General features: G+C 43.8%; 1 protein-coding gene across 1 annotated transcript in view; it reads left to right on the top strand.

Annotated features, from left to right (window-relative positions):
• Ephb1 (EPH receptor B1) overlaps positions 1-22,957 on the top strand; it is a 397,616-nt gene that overhangs the window by 272,205 nt on the left and 102,454 nt on the right. Inside the window, exon 5 of the mRNA XM_005406784.2 lies at positions 16,438-16,773. Coding sequence (XP_005406841.1) covers positions 16,438-16,773 — 336 coding nt within the window. The remainder of the gene's footprint in view (positions 1-16,437; positions 16,774-22,957) is intronic.

The raw sequence follows: 22,957 nt of genomic DNA, 5'->3' as shown, positions 1-22,957 counted from the left end.
AGTGCTCATCCCATCAAGTGGTAAGAGGCCTGTAGTTGGGGTGAGGCAGACCAGGGCTGTCTCTTGGCTTCATCCCTCCCTTGCTGAGTGGCCTTGGGTAGGTTACCTAACCTTTCCAAATTTGTTTCCTTTCCCCAAATCTGAAGACATTGTTTATTGTTAAGCCCATTGTGAAATGCATGTAAAATACCTTACTCAGTGTTGGATATATGCTAAGTACTAGATGAAGTGTTTTGTTTGTGGGAATGGGGCATTTTAGATAAAGTCGTCTTGGAGAGCCATCCTAGTTGGGCTAAATTCTGACACCATTGCTCCCCGTCTGCATCCCGTGTGACTACAAATCTGTGTACAAACTCTGTACCATCTTAATCCCTGCATTCTCATGATCAGTCTGCATATGGACTCTTGGTTCCCTTCATCTCCCCTTCCCCATTCACAATGGCTCCACTCCAGATCCTGATCCAGTTCAGCCAGATGCCAAGTCCAAGACCTCAGGACAATCTGTACTTACTGAAAGGTTTCCAAGGTTACCATTGCCAGTCAGTCAGACCCAGAACTGATTGTGCCTTCTGCTGTCAAGCACTGCCCCTGCCCAGGAGTCAGGTTCAGGTTCAAGCCTCAAGTCCATCACACTGTGGGAGTCCCTGGTCCACACCCAGCTGTCATCAGTGTCTTTGTCAGTTCTGTGGTAATATCTGAATTTGCACCTGCCTGGTTTCCTGGGGCCAGTATCCTTCTTGCCTTCCCCTAGAGGGCTCTTCATCTTCTCATTCCCTGACATCCCAGCTGCCATACTGGAAACCTGGTACCAGCCAGTATTTTCTAAAATCAGGACTGGAATTTTCCAGAATCCATGGTTTGGTCACACATGTAGACACTTCATGGACACTAAAGCCGAAGAATCACAAACACCGCTGATGGCTTCATCTGGGTGTGACAAAGACCAAGGATCCCAATACCTTTGGATCTCACCAGAGACTTAGGGGAAATCTCTTCAAACTTACTCCTGGGTAGATTTTGAGTGCTGTCTAAAGAAAACAAAGGCTGCCTGAGTAATAAGTGATCATCCTGTTATTGGAACTATACCCAATGTGCTGGTGGTGCCTGCAAACAGTGTCTCTGAATCATGTGGGAAGTTGGGTAAAGTGAACAGAAGTGGGTCTCACAGTCAGCTTGGGTATATCCATGCTTTCTGGGTTCGGAAAAAGAATCCATCATTTTGTAGTGATTTATTTTGAAACTGTGTGTCTGGTCTTCTGTGCAGCTTGCCATGCAATTCTCTGGAAATTGCTAGTCTAAATCAGACACCTGAGAACTGTTATGATGTGGGATTAGATATGGATTTACAGGCTGGATTTACCAATGTATTAGTGATGACTTGGATGAGAAAGAGCAGCCTACAGTCTGAAGTCAGCCTGCAGAAGGCCCAGGATTCCCTCCGGACCGTGCCAGAGACCACCCCCACTGCACTTAACCAACAGTGCTCCAGTGCTGAAGTCACATCAGGAAAGGAGGCTTGCTTCACAGGTACTAAAGAATAAAGAACCAGAGGCCATTGGAACACAAAGATCACTCATCCCTCCTTCTCTAGTCTGAAAAGCAGTGAGTCTGTGCAATGGTAGTAACGGTGTGTGGTCCCTTCTAAGGCTGTGGGCTTACACTTACAGAAAATGTCCAGGGCGTCCTGTAGAGCCACTCCCATGATGGATGTTCAGTGGTAGGAGTGAGCCTGCATGGCAGCTGTTAGTGAGATGAAACTTGAGAAGGTGAGATCTGATAGCCAGATTTGCACAGAGAGTTGGGGCAGAGGGGCCTAGAGGTCAGTGTTCAGTGGGGAATCATGATAAGCACCGAACCCTACTAGCATTCAGTAAGCTATGAGGAAGAACCACTCAGTTCCTATAAAGAGGATGCTGTCTGCAGGCCAGAAATGGAGAACTGAGCACGAGAGGAGAATTCCTTCACCTTGTGAGTGAAAGACAGGTTTTGTATTTCTACCCCGAAACAGGGAATGTATGCAGCTCTCAAAGGTTAACAGTGTCCATGCCTGCACCCTTCTGCCAGGTCAGGCTGGGAAGCACCAATGCTTCCAGGCCAGGGGCCTCTTCTGAGGACACCATCAGTGAGTTTCATGCCCTGGGGATCCACCTTGAAGCAACAGCTGATTGCACCAGGAACATAAGTACACGTTCCTGACAATAGCAGCTGGCCTTTATTAAGGTGTTACTACATTTTAGGCCTGTTAAGTCCCTGACATGGATTTTTCTCAAGTAATCTTACAGAACAAAGGCAAGTTCTACTGTTGTTCCCAGTTTACAGATGAGGGAACCAAGATCCAGGAAGGCTAAGTGACTTGTCTGAGCCTGAACATTCAGGTGTTGCAGAGTCTACATTTCCTCCAAGGGCTGACCAGGCTCAGATATCTAGCTCATTATCCCCAGTGTTTGTCTGCTTTCCTTTGAAAGGAGGACCATTGCCTCTCAGGTGACCCAGCCTCTATGTAATGGTAGCAACCAATTGAGATGATGGACTGAGTTTCATGGGTAAGAACATGTCACATGCTCTTTATGCAAAGTTGTTGAGAAACATGTTTTCCCTAAAACTTGGGAAGAGAGATTTAGACAGGGGAAGTACCAGGGGTGTCTGTAGAGCTCCACTGTCACCCATGGGTGAATTGATTCCAGTATCTCATTAATATAAACAATAATAAAAAATGCTCAAACACACCTTGGGGCTCAGCTGCTTACCTAGAAATAGAGCTGCTGAGTTATTGGGTACATGCAGTTGGAAGTCAGCCAGTGTTACAAGAGTGCCTTCCCAAAGGGTTGACCAATTTACACTCCTCTTGGCAGTATATACAGTATTTTGCTCCTCCATATGCTGGCCCAACTGAATGTTATCAAGACTTTTAATCTTTGCCAATTTAACTGACCTTTTAGTCATTTTGATTAATATTCCCTGATTATAAGTGAGTGTATATTTTTTATGTTTATTGACCAATTTATTTTGTCTTCTGGGGATTGCCCATATAAAACCTTTCACCCTTTTTCTATTTTTAAGCTGACTTCCAGATGCCCATTAATTATAAGTGGCATCCAGCCCTCCAGTCCAGCACTTATTTTAGGATATAGTTTTCATATCAAGGTTTTTAATTTTTGAACTCAAATTAGAATATATTTTTTCTGGTCCTGAAGATTTGTGTCTTTTTGCCTGGATTATATGTATGTTCTTTCCACTCTAGTGTATAAAACCACTCTCATATTTTTGTTTAATTCTTTATATAATGGTTATGCTTAATTCTTTTCTCTATCAGAAATTAATTTTTGAATGGCATGTGACATTGATATTCTTATGTAACTTATTAAAATATCATGCCATCAGCTCTATCTGACCTGTCCACAGTTTAGCGAGTGGCTTCTTTTATTGTAAAATAAATGCCTGTGCAGCTCTGTCTGTATTCTTTCTCATTGGTTGTTTGGTTGATTCAGACACAATACTAAAACTTCTGTAGATGGTAGCTTTATTGTACATCTCAATGACGAAGCATCTCTCTATTATTCATTCTCAAAAGTATTATGTCCATTTTTCCTGCAAGATTACCCTTGACCTATTTGGGAATATTTTATTAAACAATCCTATTGAATTAGGAATGGGGTTTCACTGAATATATGGATTACCTTGGAGTTCGCTGTTTGCTTTATGATGTCGAGTCTTTTCATCCAAGCAGACAGGATTCAAGTCTTCTTTTATAGCTTTTAGTTTGGCTTTATAGTTGTCTTCATACAGCTATTACACAGGCCTTGTGAGAGTTGATACTAGGTATTTTATGGGGTTTGTGGCTATTGTGAATAGATTGTTCTCTTTTGTTATCTTTTTGAACAGGTTATGATTACTAATAGGTGACTTTAATGATGGGAGTAGTGAGCCTCCTTCCAGTGCAGGAGCCTGGCCAACCAACCAGTGTGACTGCACAGGGCATTTGCCACCTGGAACACATGACCGCCAAGGTTTCTTTCCATTTTAAGAATTAATGTGCCTATGAAAGTGTCAGAATCGCGCCTTGATTTTGGGTGTGCTACGCTTCCTGTGAAGTCTACTTACCTTTCTCAGTTTCTGTTTTGCCCCCTGGACCTTGAATTGTCATTGGAACCTGGGAGTTTTCTGTGTACTGGCAGAGGTAGCACATGAAGGGTCCTCTGTGTGTTACTAAGGAAAATGGAGTGCTTTAAGGTATAGTAAGTCAGTTGATCCCCCTGAGGGAAATGAGGACAGTGATCCCTCAGAGTTCCATAACACAGTGCCTGGCCCTTACTGGGCTCTGGGGCCAGGCCTCCAGCAGCCTTGTGTGTTGGTGATCAGTCTGGCCATTGTGCAGGTGCTCAATTCAGCTGCAGACTTGAGCTCCTTGGGGAGACAGAAGTAGACTCACACATGCAGAATAGCACAAGGGGGTGGGTGGGGCTTTCTGGAAATATGCAGAGTCAGTGAGTGATTAGTGTTGAGTGGCCTTGTGGCAAAGCTGGAACTCAGTCCCGGTTTTCTGAGTCCAAGACATTTTCATTACTCTAGGAGGCTTCTGAGGCCTCATTTTCAAGATTAGGAAAGGGAATTTACAGGCCAGATCCTGAAGCTCATGTTCTTGTGGTTCTCCTTGACTTGGAGCATCCCCAGGAAGTCTGGGGGCAGGGTCCAGGGCCAGGATGATATTAAGGCTTTCTTCTCTTTGACTTCATCTTGTTCTACAAGTAGGGGCTTCTCCTACCTACCCCTCTCACACCCAGGCAGTGGCCTGAGTTGGGCATAGCACACAACTGCTGACATGCGCTGCCTCTTGGTGACAGACCTCACCCCCCCTCCAACAGCTTCACAGCCCTCAGGAGGCCTGGATTCTCTGGCTTTCATTCAGGCCGAAGAGAGGCTGTCTCTTTTCCTAGAACATGAAATCCACTCCCTTTCTTCCAGTTAGCTCCAAGGAGGGAGATACGAGACATCCTTTCTATAAACATTGGTATTTGGCGAAATGTGTAACACTAGGCTCCCCAAATCCCTCTCAGCAGGGTCCCTCCTTGTTTTGACTAATCATTTCTTCCTATTATTAACTGTTATGATTAGGAGAATTGCCTGAGTAGGGCCCAGTGTTTCTGAGACCCTAATGAGCAACACGTGCAGACTTGCTCAGCCCCGTCCTGGAGCCACAGTTTTCTGCTTCTCGGGGAAGGTGCAGAGACAGCTCAGGAGCAGGAGCTTTCCCCCTCTTTGTGAGCCACCTGCCCCTGGCACCTGGATGCTCACATGTTATGACTGTGCTTTCCTCCCTTAGGGGCCTGGGCAGCACTCATGTCTTGGTTCCACCAATCACCAGCCCCAGGGGTACCCTAAAATTATTTCTGTTTCCTTATATGTAAACTGAGGATAGTACCCCTTACCTCCCAAGATAATGAAATCTATTTCATTAAGTAATGTACAAAACTGCCTAAAATAATACTGCGCATATAAGGTTATTATTAAAAGAAAATTCAAAATACTATCTAGAACTCCACCAGAATGGAAACCAACCCATCACTCTATTCTTTCATATACTCCCTGTAGAAATCTGTTCTAGAGAAAGGACTCAATGTTGGTCATATATGTGGTGGCATAAAGTGAGTTCCACCTAGTCAGAACCATGTCCATGTGAGGCCACTGAGTCAGAGAAAACTTCTAGCCATCTAGCAAGGTTTAGCCCAGTAAAAAGAAAGGATGCTGATGGCAGTTGTCACTCCCACCTGCCTAATGACTCCTCCACGGTCATAGACAAGCCATTTGGCCTCTTTGGTTCTCAGTTTTATCGGCATTTAAAATGAGGAGCTGAAGCCTGTGGAGAGAAACTAGTGACATAATATCAGCAAAAAGTCTGTTACGTTCAGAGTGGCTAAAAACTATATTCAGAATCTGACTGTTCTCCTCCCCTCCGCAACTGCTACTCCGATCCAAGCCACCATTGTCTCTCACTTGGATAACTGCTATGCCTCCTAATTGGTCTGCCTGCTTCCACTTTTATCCTCATATATCCTGTCCTCACAAAGCAGCTAGAGTGGTATTGAAAAAGTCTGAGGATGTCATTCTTCTGTTCAGAGTTTTGCTTAGAATAAAATCTCAGTGAGAGCAAAATCCCTGCAAGCTGTACCAGGACCTACATAATCTGCCTCCTTCACTGCCTTTCTAATCTATTACTTTCCCCCTATCTCCCCCTCACTCCCTCTACTTCTTGCTCTCCTTCTTCCTCTCTCTCTCTCTCTCTCTCTCTCTCTCTCTCTCTCTCAGCCTTAATGTCCCCTTGATTTTCCTATAATCACCCAATTACTGCCCCATGTCAGGGTCTTTGCACTTCCTGGCCCTTTGTCCTGATGCAGGACAAAGATATTGCTGTAGATATTGGCCTGGTTTCTGACTCACCACATTCAGGTCTCTGTCTAGATGGCCTCTTCTTTTAGAGCTTCATTTATCACCTGGGCACACCATTCCTGCTCCTGTTGCTCTTGTCATCAAAGCCTTATCACTCCTCAGTTATATGTATTTCTCCTCCCTGAAGCACCGTCTGACTTCTCCACTAGAATATAAGCTCTGTGACAGCAGGGGCTTTGCCTGTGCTATTGTATTTGAATTAATTATGATATTATAAGGAATAAAATGCAGAGCCACTACAAAGAAGCCACTCTAATGGCATTGTTCTAACTGTTCACCTTGCTCATTGGTAGTTTTTTTTTTTTTTTTACAATAATTGAATAGGTAGAACTCATTTTCACCCCAATTGTTTTTTAGTTTCTGCCTTTATTCATTTATTTATAGTCTAAAGAGAATAAAGAAACAATAACAAAATAATAACAACATAGACAAAAACAAAGAAAGCAAAACAATAAAAATGATACAGCGTTTTCAAACAAAATGACCTGCCTTCGCATGAGTTGATTTTCCCATTTTCCTGAACTCTGAAACAATAAGAAGATCAGTATTAATATGTTTCTGAATATTTATAAGTTTCATTGCTAATATTATTAATCAACAAAAATTTGGAGTAAAAGATTACACAATGGGCTCCCATCTCTTAATAGACACAATAGTATGGAGATACTGGTATTATGGAGACTTTCAATTTTTCTTTTTTTTTAATTTTAAAAATAAAAGGAGGAAAACATTAACAGACAGACAACCTTATACAAAATGGCAAAAGAACAGTACAGACAATACACAGTTACAAACAAAGTGGTAGGAAATTAACAATGCTTGTTGTATGTATTACATATTGATATCTTCAAAGTGGTTTCTCATGAAAACAGATAGAGACATGCAATATTGATCAATCAAGGACTCATTGACAGTTTCTTTCAGCAAAGAAATACAAGACAGTAGAACAAGTATGTTAACTGTCCTGTATATACATACATACAACATTTCTCCTTCTTTCCCTTTTCTTTTCCCACATCCCAATTGCCCTTTACCCTTGAGTGTTTTCCTATCATTTCACAATGTCTATTATACATCCTAGTTTAAATTAACTCTTTCAGGTTTTACACTAGTGAAACAATGCGGTGCTTGCACATGCAGGTCTGATTTATTTCACTTATGAGTATGGTCTCTAGTTGTGACCATTTACCTATAAAGCCCTCGAGTTTATCTTTCTTTACAGCTGAGTAATATTCCATTCCATAAAAGTACCACAATTTTCTTATCCAATCCTCAGTGGATGGACATTTGGGTTGCTTCCACAATTTAGCAATTACAAATTGTGCTACTATGAACATAGGTGCACATATATCACTGTGATATGATGTTTTTAGATCTGGAAAAATACCCAGAAGGGGAATAGCTGGGTTGAATTGGACCTCTAGATCTAGTTTTCTGAGGAATCTCCAAACTGATTTCCACAGTGGTTTCACCAGTTTGCATTCCCACCAGCAGTGGAGAAGGGTTCCTATTTCTCCACATCCTCACCAGATTTGTTATTGGTTGATTTCTTAATGCTAGCCATTCTTACTGGGGTAAGGTGGAATCTCAATGTTGTTTTAGTTTGCATTTCTCGAATGACTAATGATGTTGAACATTTTCTCATGTATTTATTTGCCATTTGTATTTCCTTATCTGAGAAGTGTGTATTCATCTCAGCTGCCCATTTTTAGATTGTTGCCCCAATTTTATCATTGAGTATTTTGAGGCTTGGAGAGGTAATGCCAAAACCTGGGATTATTTGACTCATTTCCATTTGAATCCAAAGATGTACAGTATCCCCCAATTTCTAGTGAGTTCTTCCTGGGGGTCATTTTAAGTAGACTCCAAAGGTGGCATGAAATTGTCCCTGGAACGGTTGTGCTGATATGGCTGTTAGGAAGAGTAAGCCAACATGACTTTATTTTAAGTTTTAATGCCCTCTCCTCATTATCCCAGGGGGATGTGCTATACTTTGAGGAAAGGACTTCAAAGGTTGCCTGAACTTTCAAAAAAACCCTCTCTGAAGGAGATGCCCCCAAACTTTAGACACTGCATACTCCATATTAAGCAAAACAATAATTCTTATGTGCTCATCAGTCACAAATTGTAGACAGTCCTTAGTCTCTTTTCCCAAAGACCCTGTGCCCATCCAAGTTTCTGCTACTGAGAAGAGAATGTCTTTGGTACCCTCTGAATGATTCATCCATCTGTTCATTTTGATATTACCACTTTCCACCAGATCCTTGATAATTTTTCCCAATTTCCCAATATCGCCTCAAATGTCCTCCCTTCTGCTATGACAAAACCCGACCACCCCTTCTGCCTCTGACTCCTATTATTGTGGTGTTCGGGTGCCTGACACTCAGAAGCTCCCCCTATAGCCAGCAAGGAAACATCACTGAAGGAAGGGGAACATACTTGGCCCCGTGTCCCTCTCCAAGGTCCTGAACCAACTTGGGCCCACATAGGCACACTTTCCTCTAAGACACTGATCATTCCTGTCTGACTTGTCCTGAGAAACGTGCACTTGGTGAAATAATGATGGAAGATGACTTGGCATCATATTTGGAAAGAGAGAGGGTGATAAAGAGAGCTGAACTTAGGCTGGGGAGTATGGTATCTAGAAAGAATAAAAAAAAGATTTTGGTTTGTTTTGTTTTGAAGTAACCACTTATGAAGAAGAAAATACAACTAAACATAAAGCTAAATTGATGCTTTCTTGATAACTCAACTTCCTTTCTGACAGTGGCAAACTTACCCTCTTTCGACTTATGGTAGCCTCTACACCAGCCTGTTTTTGTCCCTGTGTGTTATATTTAGGGAACAGACACAACAACCAGCCTGGTTTGGTCTTCCACATACTTTGCAGCTACAGAATACCTCTTCAAACCTGCATGCCTCCCACTTCCATATCTATCAGTGCTTCTTGAAACCTGCTTATTTTTCTATAAAATTGCAAAGACTTTTCCAACTTCCTCAGGAAAGAGGTCCAGTCACTCAGACATGGCTCCTTGAAGTAGCTGTGCCACATTGAGCAGTGGGGAATGAGACACTGTGGTAGAACCTTCATTTTAGAGAACTAATACTGTACCACACCAGCTGTGGGTGTCCTAGCACACCATACTTCCCCATCATCCCTAATATTAGTTTTCTGATCTTCCTCTCTATTATCCTCTAACTTTCAGTCCGTGTTGAAGACTGCAGCCAGTTATTTTTCCAAATTACCACCTTGATTGTTACGGTTTAGACCTAGACCAACCCCTTCAAATTCATGTGAGACCAGAGGTGGAGCCTTGGGAAGGTGATTGGATGATGGGAATGCTATATTCAGCACTACATTGACCCATTGATGAGTTCCTAGCTAATGCACTGTTGGGAGCTGACTGGAAGAGTTCTATCCTGTGGATGTGACTTTGGAGGGTATACCTATACCTCCAGCTCCTCTCCTTTCTTGGCTCAACCTGAGTTGAGCACCTTTGTCTCCACCATGCTCCTCTCCATCCCATTTCTGCTTTGGAACCAGCTGACCACAGATGAAAACTGTGAGCCAAAATAAACCTCTCCTCCCATAAGTTATGGATACTGGATATTGGTGTCTCTGTCATGGGGAAATGAGTAAGGCATTGGCTTTTCTCAGTCATGAGAACATTACATAGTTTGCGTTTTCTGCTGACAAGATTCAGTAGTCTTAAATATTAAATGTCCTTTCTAGTTCATTGTCAGATACTATCTCAACCCTTTCTCAAAGGGAGACAGTGTAAAGGTCACAATTTGGTATAGAAGTCAGGAAGAGATTTCCTCGCCTATAGGTCAGAGAGGACAGTGAAGACCAGATACTATGTCAAAGTCAGACCACATCTTAGGAGGCTGGGAAGCAAAGGCATAGTACACACAGATGTCTAAATCCCAGGAAGTAAGAAGTGCTGGACTCACCCTGGATGAACACCCCTATACTTTTTTTTGTTTTGTTTTGTTTTGTTTCCGGCACTGGGAATCGAACTCACGACATTGTGCTTGCCAGGCAGGCGCTGTGCCCCTGAGCTAAATCTCCAGCCCCATCCCCTATACTTATAAGTAAGGGTTTATCCTTCCTTGGGTGAGCTTTCTGGGGCTAAGCAGCACAGGAAGTACAAACTAGGGCAGAGTATTTCCCCTCAAGTGCAGCTCCCATCTTGAGGACAAGACTCACATACATCATCCTTGAATATATATATATATTTTTTGGGGGGAGGGAGTATCAGGAGTCGAACTCAGGACCTTGTGCTTGCCAGGCAGGCACTTGTGCCACTGAGCTATATCCCCAGCCCCATCCCTAAATATACTGACATGCACTGGTCTTGTCTTACGCAAAACATCTGCAATATTTTGTGTCCATATCATCTACTTTGATCTTAACTAAGTGTTCATAATTGCCAGTACTCCCTATGCATGGATTCTCTTGCATCCCGACCTAACTGCATATCTTCATGGCTTTTACAGTGCTCAGCATAACTTTAGATGTAAGGTCTGTGTCATGGAAAGAGTAGCTGGATTAGATCAGCTCTAATTAGATGAGGGGGCCAGTGCTCCAGATTCAATAATAACAATGCTAATAGTATTAATAATAGCAGCTGATGTTACTTAATTTTTTTGTGTACCAGCCACAGCTTTGGGCTTATTATCTCATTGAAGTTTCAGAGCTATCATATTTGGAAGTGGAATTTGAGTCCAGGAAGTTCACTTTTTCAAGGCTGGTCAGCTTGGTTGCTGTGAAAATTTAGAGATTTCCTAACTGAAACCTACTCAGTCTGAAAAGTCATGACTGTCTTTAGGCACACATTCACTTTTCTGGCAAAAAGTTTTGATGCTCTCATCAGATGCTCCCAGGAGTCATGCATGGAATGGGGAAGGCCCTGTCACTGGCCTACTGCAGAGGAGCACAATTCCAGCCTCATCATGGTTGTCACCCTCACCAGATCCTGCAGGGAGATCCCAAGGATGCAGACCTGGATGCAGCAATTTAGTTCGCGGGACCCTGCCCACTTGGCACCTTGCACCAGCCTGGAATTTAGTTTGAAATTCTGAGAGCAGGAATTTTACCTTATTAAGATTCCTGATAAAGCAATTGGCTTTTGGGGCTTACCTACTTCCAGCAGATTTTCCCTTTGATTACTCACAAGTGCTCTTATTTCCAACTTAAAGCCTACAAATAAACTCACCCTCTCTCAGTCACTCACCCACTGTCTTCACTCTTTTAAAGAACTTCTCTGGCCCAAACCACATTAAAAAGCAGGAAGATTCTATCTTGAGATACAACACTGGGTTTGGTCCTAGGGCTCTTGAAAGATCCTTTCTTAATTCTTTGAAGTCCCAGTGATAAGCAGACTCCATATGGGCTGAACCAAGCTTTCAGGCACATCTTGGAAGACACCAGAGGCTCACCTCCGTGACTCAGGACCACCATTCCCCCTCCTCATCCAAATAGAAAATCATAGCTCAATACTTTCCCCATCCTTTAAAAGGACGGAATTTCCCTAGCCTTTTTAACAGAAAGTGTTCATCGGTAGTAACCGTGGCAACAGATAGGGGAGCTTCAAAAAGCTTGTCTGTGTGTAATTAAGAAAAATGAAGACGCAGATACGAGAGCAGGGAGTTCAGATAAGGAGGCTGTTGTGCCGAGCCCCGCTGTGGCAGGCGCCAAGAGCTTTTTCTGGTAGAGGTGACAGATTTTCTTGCTACCTTCTGGCTTCTCTCTCTGCTTCTTGGGGATGTTGCTGAGGGCGCACATTCTGGATGAATATTCCCTGCAGAGAATAACTCAAACTCAGCAGCCAATGCCTCGATGAGGAGAAGTGGCACTCGTGCTTTCCTCTTGGGAGTTTATGCACAAGGGAAACTTGCTCTGTTCGAGTTCTTCATTCAGAACAAGTGGCTGCACATCCTGCCTGCAGGAGGGTGCCTATCTAACTGGGATTCTAGAGCACAGACAACCAGGGTCGGCATTGTGTTAGCCACCCAGAAGTGAGTCCCCAACCAGCCATGCCCAGAGCAGGCCTTGTGGAAATAAGGAACAGGTCCTGGCATTCACAGGAGGCCGTTTGAACCCTGTGTCTGTTTTACTTCATAGTGCATATTCTTATCTGAAATCGTCTCACTTGCCTCTGTGCTTCCTTCTCTCCTGTCTGTGTTCTCTCACCAGAGAGAAACATAAACATCATGAGAGCAGAAACCTGCCTGTTGACTTTTCTCTGCCTCTGAAGTGCCTGGAAGAGTGCAGGGTGCATTTGTTAAAGCAGTGAATGAATGCATAAGTAATGAGTGAGGTTGCAGTCGTTGCTGTGGCCCAGACTCAGGTCACCTCCACAAACTTGCGTGACACCCACGCTGTGAGATGGACAAGGCACAGCCCTGCCTGTGAGGAAGCAAGGGAGGGCACGCACACTGGGCTCTCCAGACCCTCTGAACCACTCTCTGGAAAAAGCTCTTCATGTTTGTTCCTGCTTCTTGGAGGGAGAGGATCAGATTTATCCAACACCAGACTCAACAACCATTCCCCCAACCCCTCTTCATGTCTCACAGACATATTCACTCTGCAAAGCACACAGGAAGGAGAAAGGCTGAGTGACTGCTTCATATAAAAGTTGTTTCTAAATAAACCTGGGAAAACATTTTCTTGAAAAATCTGTTGCTTTTCTCCCTGAGCAGCTGAGAGAAAGAAAAAAAAAATAACAGGCATGCAGTAGCACTGACTATGGTGGGTCCACCCAGATGCTACAGATGAGGGACTGGGTAGGACACTCCAAACCAGATCTGCATTTGCTATTTTACCAAGCTTCTGCCACTCAAGGTCATAAGCAGCAGGTCCTCCCTGCTGCCACTACTTTGAGGCCTCTCTGAAGTCTCTCCATGTGCCCACAGCAGGGCCTCTTGTCTCATGCTGGAGAAGAGTACACACAAGGAAACTTTAGCCATGCACACTGAACAAAAGTGAAAAACTAGGTTGAAAATCTTGTTACCATGAACTGCTACCTGGGCTTGCAATCACACAGACAAACTAAACATCTGCTCCTGCCAATCAGGAGGACACAGAGGGAGAGACCCTCATAATGCAATGATGGATTCTGAGTTAGCATCTGGAAATGGCTTTAAGGAACCCAGAAAGGGCATGCATGCCTGCTTGACACCAGGGAAGGCTGCTAGTGGCACAGATACTGTATGTCTAAGAGTGAGCAGAAATGTGCTCTGTGAAAAATGAGGGAAAAGAATTGCAGACATGGGGAAGGGCACTGTGAAGAGGCTTAGGGGTAGGAAGAGAGTTTAATGCATACAGGAAATTTCAGGAACTTTCCTGTTAGTCACACTGTGGAAGGGGGAGAAGATCAGGTAGCTGAGATGAGATCAACAGCAGCCAGATCACATGGGACTTGAGTGACATGAAAAGAGGATGAACAGGTCCAGTAATTGGAATGTAAAGGACTTTGAGCAGAGGGATGCTGTGACTCCATATGTGTTTTAGTGCTCACACTTTGGCAGAAGTGAATAGATCAGAGAGATGCAGAAAAGATGCTGGACAATAATTAAGAGGCTGTGGCAACTGGGCAGGAACACTGATGAGGTCTGCAGTTCTGAGGCTGAGGAAGTATCGAGGGAAGGAAATATCTGAAGAAGAGGAGATGGAGTGAACTGACTGTGGTGCTGGTCTCTGAGCTGGGGATGCACATGTGCCTGGGTGGTGACCACATGGGGTGTCAAGGGAAGTGAGGACTGAGTTGGGGTAGAAGTGTGAAGGAAAAGCTGTCTTGGTGGAAGAGCAGGGAAGTAACTGAGAGAGGAGAGAGTGAGTGTAGACTCCTAATTGGAAAAGCTTGTCTGAAAAGTAAAGAAGAAAAGTGTACAAGGTAGTAGAGCAATGTCAGCCAATAGCCTTTGGGTCTGAAAGTGGTAGAACTTATGCAAATTTAAATGGAGAAGCTGGAGTCAGAGGAAAGGGTGAAGCTGAAACTTGAAGGAGAGAGGGGATCATTAAATGAGGAAGGTCTCCAAAGGGTGGGAGTGAGGAATTGTCAGTAACTGTCTGCCCCCGGCTACCTGAAGCTGCTTTCTGAAAAATAGCCTGCAGATGGGCTGAGGATGCAATAGGATAATGTTTTTTAATGGCCCTGCATAGAGCAAGTGCTCAGTGAGTGTATTAGTTGAGGGTGAGAAACAATAGTCTGTGGGTGTGGCTAGGCTATTTGTCCTAAAAGTGTGACAGTGAGCAACAGTGGTGTTGGCCATGCGAACTTCTGTTCAGAGCATCTTCAGTCTGAAGCAAACAGATGTGTCCAAAACAGACATTGACCTACATGGATGCCAATGAACTGTGTGAGGCAGGTCTGACCCGGTGCTGGAAGAGCCCACCAGGGACAGTACCAGCTGCTCTCCCTCTACTAGCTGTGGGCCGAATCAAAGAAAGATAGATGTTCATCCTTGGGCAGATGGGTGGGGAATTCTTGAGCACTGTTAGCAAGACTTCAGTAAAAATGCTCCATAAATTCTGCCTTGTCACAAGCAAGCAACAATGCTGTGCCTTTGCTTGGGCCTAATGGGCTTTATATAGTGCAGTACTGATTTTCTTTCACATTTTAGTAGAATCCGATTTAATATTTGCTCTCTGCTGTAGCTGCTTGCTGTTGACTGATTCAACACAGAATCTTTTCCTGGTGCCCCCTGACCTTGTTGTTATTCCCTCATTTTGTGTGTTGGCATTTGATTCCTGTCTCCAGCATGAACCACTTTACACATGTCTTCGTTCAGCTGGCGACAGTCACGTGTGTGAATTCTGAATGCATTACCATCCGAGTGCTTCCTCCAGTGAACCCACCATTCAGCAGGGGGGCTTTTGGGCAAGACTCATTTCCATCCTAGACACTGAGGATGTGCAAGGCTCAGGTCTGAAAGCCTGAGGCTATGATCTCTTCAGTTCTTTGGCAGAAGATTCTCCAATTTAATCTCAAACTGCTCAGCACTGTGACTGTTAATTCAGCAACATTTTGTACCCATACAAAGTATCAGGCTTCCTGGAGTTTTGCACCCAGGCGTTTCCACTTCTGCCGGAGTGGGAACAGGCATAAATGAGTGGCTCTGAGAGAAGAGCCTTGAGTCCAGTGAACCTGGCTGATTTACAGGAGACAGAGTCTGTTCAGCGCTGGGTTGTGGTTGAGACCGTGTGCTTCAGGCAAGTCTGGACTTCCACCCTGGATTTAGATCTTATAGATCCCATGATCTAAAGCCAGTCTCCTCTGTAAGGCTTAGTTTCCATTCGTAATTGAAAAACTTTTGTATCTTCCTGACAGTTTCTTGGGGGAATAAATGAGGAAATGCATGTAAAGCACCAGCAGATGATGGTGCTTGTATGTGTCCTGAACTCACGCCTATGCTCTTCTTATGTCATGGGGTCAAAAATGGTGGCTGTGTGACCTTCTCCTACCCAAAAATGTGCCTTGTTTTGATGCAATGTGAATATTTACCATCCCGGGTACCCTAGCTGGCTGTTCTAAAGAAAAACCCTCTGCCACCATGCATACAGCACACAGATTCCAAGATCTTTTGGGGCATCTGGAGTGGCCACTCATATCCCTCTGTCCTGAGTTCTACTCCAATTAGGAAAAGACAAGGCACTTGATAAGTGTCCATTATACGCACATTTTGTTAACGCTTATTTTGCCTGGAGGGCATGGCTTGGTCCTGAGAATGAGATTTGCACCCACATCCCTGAGCCTTTCTCTCGCAGCACATACGATCTAAAGAAAGAAAACTTCAGTGGGACTTAGGCACAGCTTGTCCTCTCTGTCCACCACTTGTTTTCCCATAATTGATTGGAGGATGGAGACCTGAGACGAGGGAAGAAGAAGGCTGAGTGCGTGGGACGGGGTGGGTACAGTGGCAGATCAGAGAGGTGCTGTGAGAAAGCTTCAGCCCAGCCTCACGGTACTCTTCTTTGTCTTCCTACAGGTGTTCCATCAGGTCCCCGCAATGTCATCTCCATCGTCAATGAGACGTCCATCATTCTGGAGTGGCATCCTCCAAGGGAAACTGGTGGGAGGGACGATGTGACGTACAACATCATCTGCAAAAAGTGCCGGGCTGACCGCCGGAGCTGCTCCCGCTGTGACGACAATGTGGAGTTTGTGCCCAGACAGCTGGGCCTGACTGAGTGCCGTGTCTCCATCAGCAGCCTGTGGGCTCACACCCCCTACACCTTTGACATCCAGGCCATCAATGGAGTCTCTAGCAAGAGCCCCTTCCCCCCACAGCATGTCTCCGTCAACATCACCACAAACCAAGCTGGTAAGTCTGGAGGCTTCTATGCTCTTCTCTACCTCCATGGCTGCTTACCTCCTTCTCTCTGCAGGGACAGAGACAACCACACCCATCCCACCAGGCTGCCTTCAGGCCTCCTTATCATCACTTGATGGGCATTTGTGGCCATGGAGAAGGTAGCTGTAGTGTTCCACGTTTAATGTTTGTTTGTTTGAGACAATGTCTCACTAGATAATCCAGGTTGGCCTTGAACTTGCCATGTAGCCCAGGCTGGCATCAAGCTTGCAATCTGCCTGCCTCAGCCTCCTGAGTACTAGGATCACAGGGATGTGTCATCACACCTGGTGTAGAGTGAACTGGCATCTAGGAGACTTTCAGTAGCCAGGATAAATGCAAAGATTTATATGTAAGTTAGAGTAAGCATCTAACTGCATTAGGTAGGACTCACCAAATGCTATTGGAAAGATGGACAGAGGGCCGGACAGAAAAAAGGGTAGGTGGGTAAATGCACAGATGAATGTGTGGATACATGAATGGACAGATGGAGAGACAGATGCATGGGTAGATAGAGAGATGAATTAAGTGAGTGGAAGACCTTGAGAACAGGAAAACCCAATGAAAGGAAGTTCCCCAAAGTCATATTATCAAGGTAAATATTACTTTCATGGGTTATTTTTCAATTAAACCTCCTTTATTCAAGGGTCCAGTCTGCTTTCTAGCTTGCTCAGATGAATGCTACAGTGTTGCAGAGGCCTCTGACAGGTGCCAATAGATCACTCCTGATAGCCGGCATATCCCTGTGGCAGCAACACATTTTCTTTATTTCTGTAGTTCTTACTTTCCTGATCTTTCTTCTTTATTGCTTTTCACACCTCTTACAACAATCCATTTCTTTTTATATCCATTTAGCCACTACATTCCTGCACTAACTCACTCATTTATTTACTCTTTCATTATTAAGAGATGGTTATTTAGCATCCACTCTATGCCATGCTGTGGATTAGATACTGTGAGAGATACAGTGGAACTTGAGCCGCTTTCGTGGGAGTTCCTCCCATGAAACTCATTAACTGAAGAATTTACACAACACGGGCACACAGTACAGATCTGCAAGGTTTATATTCTAAGCATTGTGCAAACCTGCAGCAAATACCAAGGGAGTTAGAAAAGAGCAGTCTCTTCCCTGTGTGATAGAGCAGGCCTGAAGAAGGAAGTGAACATCACATCTAGGGGCAATGGGGGTCCTAGGCAGTGGGCCATGATCTTATTTGGAATTATAAATTTTTCTTAATCAACAATTCTAGAAGGACAGCTTATTAGTGGACTAACAGGAGCCAACCATCTCATCCCTCTGTGTATCTTCACTTTCTTGACCTCTTCTTTTTTTACTCCATCCTTTCCTTCTCTTTACCTCCCCACCCCAGACATGTTCTGCCTCCTTTAATTCCAGGCATCTTTGATGGCAGATGATTCTTGGGTTTAAGCTGTCAGAACTGAGAAGAAAAAGAGGTGTTGCAGGAGAGCATGGCTGCCCAGATGGTTGAGTTATTGCTGTGTGTGTGTATGTGTGTGTGTGTTCATGTGGTGTGTTTGTACGTGTGTGCATGGTCACGTGTTTACATGCCTACATGTATAGTGAGAAAATAAGGATGGAAGTGTAGAAGCCTCCAGCTGGTGACCACAGCCCCAGTGCTATGGAGACAAAGGTTGTGACAGTCTGTGTTTCTCAAAGAGAAGGGAATGGTAATTTCTGCATTATGTTGAACGTGTTACATGGGCAGCCTTTGTTAGTGGTATTTCCCTTAGAGAATTTAAGGCAGAAAACTGGCTGAAATATTTTCGTGTCCCAGCTTCTGGGAATAACAATCCTGCCAGGCTGTCATGTTACACTGGGCTTGGCTGTCTTTTCTCTCTCTCTAAGCATGTGCGAATAAACCTGCCACTTATATCAGTTTGCTTTTATTTCTTCCCCTCCTTTCTCTTACCCTGCTATTCCTGAACCTGCCCATCTGCTTGTCTTTCCATCTGCACCTTCCCAGGCTGCAAAGGAGATGAGGGACCAGGGCTTTTGCAAAGGGCTCTGCATTATCAACATTCAAAATATTTATTTCTATCCTCATCCATTTGCTCCTCCACAGACACTTTTCTCTTGCCCTTTGTTCTCCCTCTAATAAGCTCTTTATTCTTAGTCTTCCCTAATTCTGTAGTCCCAGGCTCCAGTATCACTTTCCAGTCTATGATTCCTCTTTGGTAATTCTGGAATCTTGGGGTCGGAAAATTTACAATCAGTGAGAGAAGGATGCAGTTGTTTCTTGGTGGTGCATAGTTACTGTAAAATAGGTTGTTTACTGTCATAGTACATGTGTGGCTGGGAATTGGGGCTCTGCAACACTGCCAATTTTTTTTTTTTTGGTATCAGGAATCGAACTCAGGACCTTGTGCTTATCAGGCAGGAGCTGTGCCACTGAGTTATGTTCCCAGCTCTAGTTCTGTAAAATAAATACCAAGTTGACTAGTAACTCCTAATCATTGTGCTACAGTGGTCTGAGGAATATGGTTGTATCACACTGGGTTGATGAATGCAAATTCATAAGTACAAACAGTCTTTAGCCAACAGAGAGTATTTCTTAAAAGGCAGAAACCATCAAAATAAACATGTGAGCTTGTGCTGCTATAAGAACATCCTAGAAACATTATTTTATGAGAAATAAAAGAGGTGAATATTAGGCATCATGAAAACTGACGTCTGACATTCCTTAAGGAATGTCACCAATACGCCATGACTTGTGTAATGCCTCCAAAGGACTCCTGAGTTTGTCCGCCCAGGTGAGGTCCAGGTAACCTTCCTCCTCCAGCTTCACGGCATGGCAGGGGGAAGCACCTGGCAAGTCCTGGCTGAAGAACAGATGAGCAATCATTACTGCTGTTGGCACCTCATGTGTGTCTCTTTGGTGTTTACAAAGAATTTTTTGATATGTGGATACATTTTAATCCTCATAACTCCCCAATAATGAGCATTGTTGTTCCCCCATCTTGAGATAAGAAAACAAAGGTTCAAAGGAATTTGGAGAATCTAGAATAAGGGAGTTTGGAGAACCAAAGATTAGACATACATCAGCAGGATATTACCTCTCTTTGTTTTTGATTTTTGAGGCAAGGTCTCTCTACGTAGTTCAGGATGGCCTTCAACTCACTGTGTAGTCCAGGCTGGCCTTGAACTTTCAGCAATCCCAGCCCTTCAGCCTCCTGAGTACTACGATTACAGGCATGTTCCATCGTGCCTGGCTCAGATATTACCTCTCTTGATTCTTCCTTCCTGGGTCCCTGAGCCCTTGGTCTCTCTGGGATCTACACTTCATAGACCCCAACAATAGGCTTTTCTGAACTTGAAGAGTTATGAGCTAAGAATAATTTTTGGAGATTCTGTAATCATCTGATGGGCCACTGGACACCCAGGGCATAGTTCTTCATTCAGAGGTGAACTTGCCTGGGGAAACACTGAAAGATCTATTGAATCCTGAGATTCAGAAAGTCTCCCTCTTCTGCAGCAACCCCAATCCTCTCTATGGTCATAACATTCAAAGACATTATGTCCCTTAGAGAGAATCAGAATTGGATCCTTGCTTAGCCTACAAGCACTGGTAGAGAGTTTGCCCTTCTGAGCCATAATGTACCAAGCCCTAGCAAATCCTATACAGAAATGTGGCAGGTCAGGTGAGGAAACTGGGGTTAGAGAGCTTAGAGAATTCTCCCAGCATCTTACAGTCAGCAAATGATGTTTCTGGGCCTCAAACTCAGATATGTGGCCATTTTATACTCAGGCTGATTAAAAACCATATTACAGTGGGCTGTGTAAGTTACAAGCTTCCTCTAAGCATTTTGCCACATAGCTGGACCACTTTAACTGTCAAAAAAATGTCCATCATCTTTGGTCAGGGTTGGCCATGAATTATGCAAGCTCGGATTTATGTGAGGTCTTCAGGGATGTATCCTTGTTCTGAATACAGATGCCATGAGTTTAAAATAGACCAAATCAGGTTGAGCACTCTCTGTTGCAGTGACCAAGTGATCTATAGAGACATTGTTATCACCACTAGCTCCAGCAGTCACTCTCTGGCACCTGGCCCCAGGTTCAGATCCAGGGTTGGGTCATCTGGGTGTCAGAGACAATTAAGTGAACAACAAACTTCACTTCTCTCTTCTGCTAGTGAGACTAAGGGTATCAAATTTGGAGAAAAAGCCCTCAGAAAATATCTTGGTGTGTGTTCAGGGATGGAGACCAGCACAGATATGATTTGGGACTGTTTAAGCCAAAGAGAATAATCTCAAAGGTCCCTGAGACCAGGCCAGTAATGGAGAGGAGCAAATCAAGGCCAGGCAGTAGGGACTTCAGGAAACTAAAGAACACAGATGCAGTCACTACTCAGTTCTAAAAAGTATTGCTCTGCCCAGCACTGCCTGATTTTATAAGCTGAAAATCCAGATTTAAAATGTTTACAACTGATTAGAAAATTTTAAACCTTTTGGGAGCCAAACAGATCCAATTCTGGATTTGGCCTGTTGGCTATGGTTTACACCCTCTAATTCTGGGGGCTAATCTGATTGACTCAAACCTTAACGATGAGCAGGCTGTTGTTTCAATCTCCTACTCTAGCATATTTTCTTGACCTCTGGGGCTCGTGGTGGCAGAGATGCATTTGGGGGGAGGTGGTTCTTGGACTTGGTTTCCCTCTCTGCTCCTCACGGGACTGCCATGAATTCATTTATCTGCCAAAGCCTTCCATTTCTTGCCTGTAAAATGAGAATCAGGATACATGCTTTCTAGTACTGTAGTCACAAGCAAATGAGACAGCTGTGGAAATCACCAAGCTGTGGATTGGGAGATTAGCATCATTTCTGAGAATATGTCCTGATCCAGAGAGCAATTTACTGGACTTTTTCTCCCTAAGCTCTTTCCTTCCATGGCTTTTCAGTCTTTGTTTGGGACTGTTGTTATCCATATCAGATATGTAGCAGATATCCATTTTCCCACTCTGTGGTGAGAGGAGCAGGCGCAGGAGAGGAGAGTGGCGCAGTCTGCATCCCAATGAGCTAAGGGTGAGAATAGGGGTGGAGCCCAGGACCAGCATACCTGGCATAGGACGAGCCAGTGGCTCTGAGGAGCCCTTCTGTCTTTTTCATTGTATGTTTGGAGAAACAGCATTTGCTTTTAACTCACGTGATTCCATCAGTACAATTTATATCAGACTTTTATATTACACACAGCTCATGTATGGACTGCTGTGCTTATAGAATACTATTCATCATGCCCACAGCACAGACAAATCCATTACTTAATATTGTTTAAAAAATTCTGCACTGCATCTGTGAATAGTCTCAAGCCCCTATAGTGTGTCCATTTTTAAGACATTTTTGAAATTCTTAGACAATTAGAGTCACTCAGAAACACTACTTTTCCCACCAAAGAATTACCTAGACTATCAGTTCCTCTGAATTCATCACCTAATTTGCATTATTCCTTGGTTAAATATAGTATTTGCATGCATAAAGAATAATCTTTGAATATGAAAAGGAATTTATGATATTGCAATATATTGAGCTCTTTGGTGGAAAGATATTATGTAAATCTCAAAATTAAATATTAAAACAATATTACATGCTGCCTGTAAAAATGTAGCGTGTGAAGATCCCATATGCTGGAACCAGTTCATTTTTAAAGGCTGGTCTCATTGGAAATTAGCGGGCAGATTTGCTTCGGAGTAGAGAAAAGATTGAGTCAGAACTTGAAAAAGACTGGAATGAATTTAAAGAAAACTTTCATTAAAATGAGTAAAGAAAACTTTAAAAACTTAAGTAAATGAAATTTGCACTATTCTTAATTCAATTTCATTTCATTGCTGTCTTCTCATCAGTAATTCTAGGAAGGTTGTTTTACTGGTTTCTAAACTCTGGCGTTGGGAAGGAAATTCCACGCGGCTTCAGAAAGGCCTTCAGCATTTGCAAATAATGATGTGTGGTCTGTGGAGCCGAGGGCCTCAGCAAGGGGCCCTGCCATCACCAAGGTTGTGGTTCCCACCCATGGGACCCTTGGTGTTTTCCACCAGACGGTGAGCTCTGTGCAGAATCCAACTCCCTCACCTGCTTCAGCACAAAAGGGTGGCACAGTGCTAGGCACAGAAATCCTCAGACCATATTTTCACATGTCTTTAGT

Source organism: Chinchilla lanigera, unplaced genomic scaffold, assembly GCF_000276665.1.
Source record: "Chinchilla lanigera isolate Chin_1 unplaced genomic scaffold, ChiLan1.0 scaffold00100, whole genome shotgun sequence".
NCBI lineage: Eukaryota > Metazoa > Chordata > Mammalia > Rodentia > Chinchillidae > Chinchilla > Chinchilla lanigera.
The sequence above is the reverse complement of the archived record's forward strand: the minus strand, read 5'-3'. Positions and strand labels throughout refer to the sequence as shown.